The following is a 6,315-nucleotide window of genomic DNA, read 5'->3' on the forward strand; positions in this document are numbered from 1 at the left end:
AGAGAGCGTGGATCTTTGTTGTTAAATTTTCCAGGGCCCGATTTCGCTGGGCAAAAATAATATTTACCAACCTTTATATTTAATTTGAATTATTTTAAAATATAATTTTTGATAGTCACTGAATTTTTTTGTAGGTATTTATTAAATAATTAAACCCTTTCGTTTTATACAAAATTTAATGTTCATAAATTACCAATTTATTTCCAATGGAATATTTCTGAACACTTTTACATACTATTGTTACTTGAAATCAGGGGCGGATTTGTATATAGGCTAAGTAGGCTACACGCGGTAAAATTTTTCGGGTTGACAAATTTTGAGCGAAGGAAATTCAAAAACGTTTATACACAGAGGCCTGAGACAACTATAAACAATTCATTTTTTTCTTCATCTAGCAAATCAGCAATAACTCATAAAATTGTCTCGGCTTTTTCAAATTCAAATATTTCACGGAAAGGGCGGTAGACGCGTTACCCTAAGGGCGCCAATTTTCAAATCCGTCGCGACTTAACATCTTTCTTCCTCTACAAATAAAAATGTAATAGAATATACATAGGGTATGAGTCATTTATTTACTTATTAATTTAAACGGGACTAGCCCTTGGTACACAAATTGTATAGTATAATTATTATACGAGGCATTTTCTATATACAAAGTTACGTCGATATAACAGATCTCAGTTAATCGGCGAGAGGAATTTTATATACGCACAGCAGTTTGCAAGGACACTAAGTAGTGACTTATTAAAGAAATCTAATTAAAAAATGTAGTAATGAACACGAAATGATGGATACGAGTTTAGTTTGTAATCAATGCGCAGTTTCTTTTATTTTAGAATGTATACAGTTTATTGTTTTTAATTGCATGTTGAAGAAGATTAGAATTGTTTGTAGATATTTGTAATCGTGTAAGATTAAACTCCTCTGTGTTACGGGTATTTATTGACACAGTATATAATGTTAACATTTCATTTACTTTATTTACTTATAGAGTTTAACCTTTATAAATACTGGTATCATTGTAAATATCTCCAAATAGTGAATGCTACGAGTAACTTCTAATCTGTAGGAAAACTTTGCAACAGCTATTGGGTTACATTTTGATTTTAGTTAATGTTCTTAAAGGAGTTGGCATATCCTTTCGAAGTATAAATAAGATATTGATATAAGTATCGAAGAAGTAATAGAACTTGTATTTAGAATCTTTGTTTAGTTTATGAGTGCATTTACAGTTATCTCGTATGGTGTAAAGGTGAAGATAAAAGAATAAATATTTATAGTGTACCCTAATTATCAAGTAGATGCAAATGCAATGTATTTAAAAAATTGGATGATGAAGATTATACAGTATGTAAATAGTAATTAAATGCATTTCATAAACTTGAGCATAAGGCTTTTCCTATATTTCTCGTAAAAAATTTACTTTGATAGCAGTAAAGTTGGTTAGAATTTCCGTTTTTAACCATTTTTATCACTCGATTAATTATCACATTAATTTTTTTTTAAATTTCGTAACAAAATACTAATGCGTTTCTTCCAATTGCACTTACATTTCTCCAACGCAACTTACAAAGAAAAATATCGCACGGTCCTTCGATCTTGAGATGCATCGCAATTTCCTTGCAATAAATCACAAATGTAACGTTAAACATTTAAAGTACGTACGCATATACGCATGTAACTCAAACAAAACTGACATTAAACAGAACTTGAATATACGTTTAACTTATAATAAATATGTAACTTTCAGAACGCCAGCGCTCTTATGAACAAATTTTGTTCGATATTTCTATATTTAATAATTCAAGTTGAGAGAGTTCTTCTATTGCTTTCGAATTTATAAATTATTATGATCTACATATATTACAATTTCCTTTCCATAACAAAAATATAATTGGATCTCTATTCTCAAGTTTTCGTATCTTCATTTTGAACGTTACACTTTGTTTCGTTTAATTCTGATTCGACCACAGTGTTTCCCGCTAAACCATTATTGCTTTCGCTAGAGACTTGCAGTACTTCTTGCTCGAAAGTCAAATCCAGCAAAATATCAATGCCCTTGATTCCTGTTTTCGTGTACTTTTGAAAGATAGTTTTAGACACTTCCCACAAGTCTCGATTCTCTTTTAGCACGTCAACAAGCGGTTGTACCACCGGGAATAATGTAGAAAGATTACTAAACAAACGGGACAAGACAAAGACTAATAAATGAGATATGATCTAATTATTCATGTCGTTGCGGAGAATTCATTTCGTGCGTACAAAATTGAAGAATACTTTTATTAATGTACTTACACGAAGAGTGGAAGCACTATATTTGTGATAAATTGAACTTGGAGGTCCGGTATAGATGCCCGCTCTCTGTCCATCATTTCAATAGGAGAACTACCCATACTTTTTTCCAAGTCCCCTTGTGAGAAGAATTCATCATAAATTTGTTCCTAATATAAGATGCAATAAACATGCAATGTAATACATTGAAGTGTTAAAATCTAAACTTGCTAGTAATCTAATCTACTCCTATTTAAAGATTCACTCACTGCAGTCTTTTTGGAAACCTTCCACGGTTTAGTTTGATCGCTAAGATCGCAACACGTCATAAGCATATCAAAGAAGAGCTTCCGCTGTTTCGAGTCATCCTTATCGTACTTATTTCTAATTATCTCTGTCTGGCTCTCAACAGTGCGGAAGTGCGAAGCCAAATCAGTCGCAAGTATATTGCTCCTTAATAGGTCCAACGCTTCGCTGTATTCCTCGCTATTAAAATTCTCAAATATATTGCAATCCTCTGTATTTAAAATACACATAGTCTGCGCCAAATGGTGTCTCTGTCGAATAACAGAAAATTAGATTGTCACATCGAAAAGTTCCCGCGCAGAATTATTATTTTTCCAAGCTGTTAGTTTACCTCCATCACAGACCCCTCCGAACTGTAAAGACTTGCCAACACCGTGCTGCATTTAGTTTGAAAGGAATTATTGGTACCTCTGTGATCAATATCATGGCACAGACAAGACACCAGGAACACTAAAGCTTGCAAATGTGTCATATAATTCTCCGTGATAAGTTGCAAATTCTTCATCAGCAAGTATGCGAAGTGTGCCACAGAGAATGCGTGCACCCAGTTATGATAAGGTGCATCTCTGTATCCTTTCTTAACGTACAGTATAAACCTGCGAGATTGGAGTGCATTAATTCTTTCTCCTACAGTTAATGCAGAACTTTATTACCTAGCTAGAGTCGACAATTTCATTTTCCAATGTTTAATAAGGCCTAAGTCATGGAACATTTTTATCGTGTAACAGGGCATATGTTTGTAAGGTACATTTCTAGGAGTGAATTGAAATTTATTAAAATCTTTTATATTGTGTTCGTCCTTGCAATTCAGTAATGCTTGCACAACATCTTCTTCTACCTGTAATTGCAAACGTTTGTTTAGAGGCAGCCTGTTACAATTACTATTCGTTAGACTCTGAAGAGTTTCTACCTTCATATGATACATCATCACTTCGTTACTGAGTTTGTTCCTCGCTTGAGCATCTTGCATCTTTTTGTAAACGATACTATGCATTATAGAAATCCCACAGTAGATACTAAATGCGGTTGCAACTTCCTCGTCGAATACATCGAAGTATAGTCCGTCTTTCTTGTTACAAAGCTGTGCAACTCCTACAATTTGAGGCAACTACAGTATTACTTCTATTCCGTTCCCTCGGATTGTCAATGGTTAATTAATCTTCGCTTACCAACAATCCCATTTTCGTCCCTGATTGGGAAACATAAAATATTTCTAGTTCTAAAGCCTGTAACTTCATCTATTCCACGATAGAAAAGAGGATGTTCGTACGCGTTTCTAATATTAAGCAAATTACCCGTGGTCGCGACGTGACCCGCTATACCTTGTCCTATCGGTATTCTCATTTCCTTCACAGACTAGAAACAATCAGCCCTTTAACTTTACCTACGAAGTGCAAAGCTTCAGCTGCGAACCTTCAACTCACTTCTTTCATGGCAATACCATCGAACACTTTAGCGACTAGATCTTGCTGATCAGGGTCCAAAAGGAATAACGAACATCTCTCGGCGTTTGTTAGCTTCCTAACTTCTGCCATTATTTCTCGTAAAAGATCAGGAAAGTCCCCTGATTCGCAAACATTTAAATTTAACGATACATCTAAGTATTATAACGATTACATTATGGATAAATGATATTACCTAAGTGTGTAAAAAGTTTCCTAGAAATAGCGAGTAAATTTTGACATTGGTGTTTCAGTCGAGTTTCCTCGTAGCAGGTAAACGAGTTGAGGAGAAATCCCAGGCAGAATCTATGCCGAAGAAAAAAATTCCTAATTACGCCTGAAGAAGAATATTTCAAATAGCGAGCGACTGCTTTTTTTTTAAAAATCCCATATCCTTTGAAAATGTAACTTCTTTTAAGGAAAAGACAATTTACCTAAAACACTCTTGAACAATTTCTGTACACTTGTTTGTAGTTTTATTTCTGTCGTCATCGTTGACCAAAGAAACTACCAGAGCTATGTGGTTCCGCTTAGGATGTTGTATGGGAATCATCAGAAATGAATTTGACATTGGACATATTGATTGAAGATGACGCAATAACTCTTCGTCGAGCGTTGCGATATCCGTGACAATTGGTTCCTCGTTTTGTACAGTTGTGTATAAAACATTATTCGATACCTGCAAGAAAAGCTCTTTAAATATACGAGCTTGGCGAACATGATTTGTTAATCTCCTCTTTACCTAGTAAAATTAATATTGTCGTAAAGCTTCTCCATACGTATAATTTATCTTATCACGAGAGGGAATTTTTAATTGATCTGACGCTTCCATAGATTGGAAGAACCTTTTGTGAATCAATACACCTAACATCGATTGGAAAAGTATGAACAATGATAAGCGCTATCATATGCAAGCTTCTGTTGGCTCGCATGAAAAGTTTTACAGCGTTATATCAATAAAGCCTTTATGTATGGCTTCTTTCACATGGGTTTCTAAGTATTCTCTTTGAGGATTAGATACCTTTAAGTAGACTTTACTTTCAATGTGGGACAGTCCGTTGCGCTTGAGAAACTAATTTCATCAACTTATTGATACTACCCCGTAAACATTAAATCACACAAACTCATGGACGTAGTTACAGTAATCTAACGCCGAGAAAATAAATAGCGTAGCGTCGTACGATTCTTACTTACTGGAAATCTCAATTCCCTGTCTAAAATTTTCTCCCCTATCACATGTATTACCATCTCCTCAGATTTTATCAAAATTGGTACAAGGAAAGACACCTTTGCATTTGTTGCTGTCTGTATCTATAACATTAAAAGCGCGTAATTATAGTCAATAATTTTACGGAAAAAAAAGCGTCCATTCTTATCCAACATGCAGACAAATACATGTCAGTGTTACATAACATATTCTCGCATAAAAAACAATGCTTCAATCACGAGTCCCCGTAGCAATAAAAAAGAAAAGCGTGAAACAGTGGCCTGTACACCAGCAGCGTCGACCATTAAAGATATACAATAACTAAAGGTGGAAAATAATTTATTATAAACATTTCCCAGAACTACGTCGCAGAAGTAATTTTTCCCGCCCAATGCGTGCTCGTAAAAAAGATTCATGCTGCGAGGGGTTAAGGATTACCATCGATAGCCAGTCGCGACGTTTTCAAAAGGGAAGCGTGCGTGCCGCGAAAAATCGTACGCATGAAAGAGAGAGAGGGGAAAAAGGAAAGAAATACAACACCAGCGTTACTCACGTATTTGTTTAACTTTTGCTGCACCTGGGGATAGGAGAGGTCGCAGAGTTGCTCGAGAAGCAGAAGGATTTTTTCGGCGTTCGGCACGTTCGGATCGAGGGAGCTCATTCTCGCTGGTTCCGCTGCACTTTTTGAATGGCAATCGTTACGGGCACGCGTATCTCCGTACTACTGCGATGTATTACTCGCGCTCGCCCTGAATCGCATCTTTTATGACACTGCACCGCGGACCAATTGTCTGTGAAAATGATGTGCGATAACTTCAAAACGTACGAGAAACTAGCGAGTCGGTCATCGCGAGGATTTAAATCGGCTGTCAAAGCGCGGAACGGGCGTGTGGATGCGAAGTATCGCTGCAAACCAGCTGCAAACCTCTGCAGAGGTCTGCATCATGCACAATTGCTCGATCATGAATAAACAAGTGACGTGCGCAGCGCGAGCCTTACTTACGTCGTTAAGTTTTACGATCGGGCACGGCCGAATGATATTTTAAATGCGACGCGAAAACGCGGGGATCGAATGAAATTCGTTTAATA

At 36.0% G+C, this 6,315-nt stretch overlaps 1 protein-coding gene across 7 annotated transcripts; it reads right to left on the reverse strand.

Moving 5' to 3' along the window:
* Positions 1–553: 553 nt before the first annotated feature.
* On the reverse strand, positions 554–6,144 carry LOC143367342 (cGMP-dependent 3',5'-cyclic phosphodiesterase). 7 transcript variants are annotated; one of them, XM_076809034.1, is made up of 12 exons: positions 5,780–6,142; positions 5,214–5,330; positions 4,454–4,698; positions 4,216–4,325; positions 4,002–4,141; positions 3,747–3,924; positions 3,488–3,669; positions 3,231–3,415; positions 2,909–3,173; positions 2,541–2,828; positions 2,296–2,441; positions 554–2,176 (listed from the first exon to the last, which is right to left on the reverse strand). In XM_076809034.1, the coding sequence occupies exons 1-12, from the start codon at positions 5,885–5,887 to the stop codon at positions 1,909–1,911; spliced, it is 2,232 nt and encodes a 743-aa protein (XP_076665149.1). In that variant the 5' UTR covers positions 5,888–6,142; the 3' UTR covers positions 554–1,908. The 7 variants fall into 7 exon arrangements, 6 of the variants coding, with proteins under 6 accessions (XP_076665149.1, XP_076665150.1, XP_076665148.1 ...); XM_076809035.1 differs by having other exon boundaries at positions 3,747–3,933; positions 5,804–6,141; XM_076809033.1 differs by having other exon boundaries at positions 3,747–3,933; positions 5,780–6,139.
* Positions 6,145–6,315: the final 171 nt, after the last annotated feature.

Source organism: Andrena cerasifolii, chromosome 3, assembly GCF_050908995.1.
Source record: "Andrena cerasifolii isolate SP2316 chromosome 3, iyAndCera1_principal, whole genome shotgun sequence".
NCBI lineage: Eukaryota > Metazoa > Arthropoda > Insecta > Hymenoptera > Andrenidae > Andrena > Andrena cerasifolii.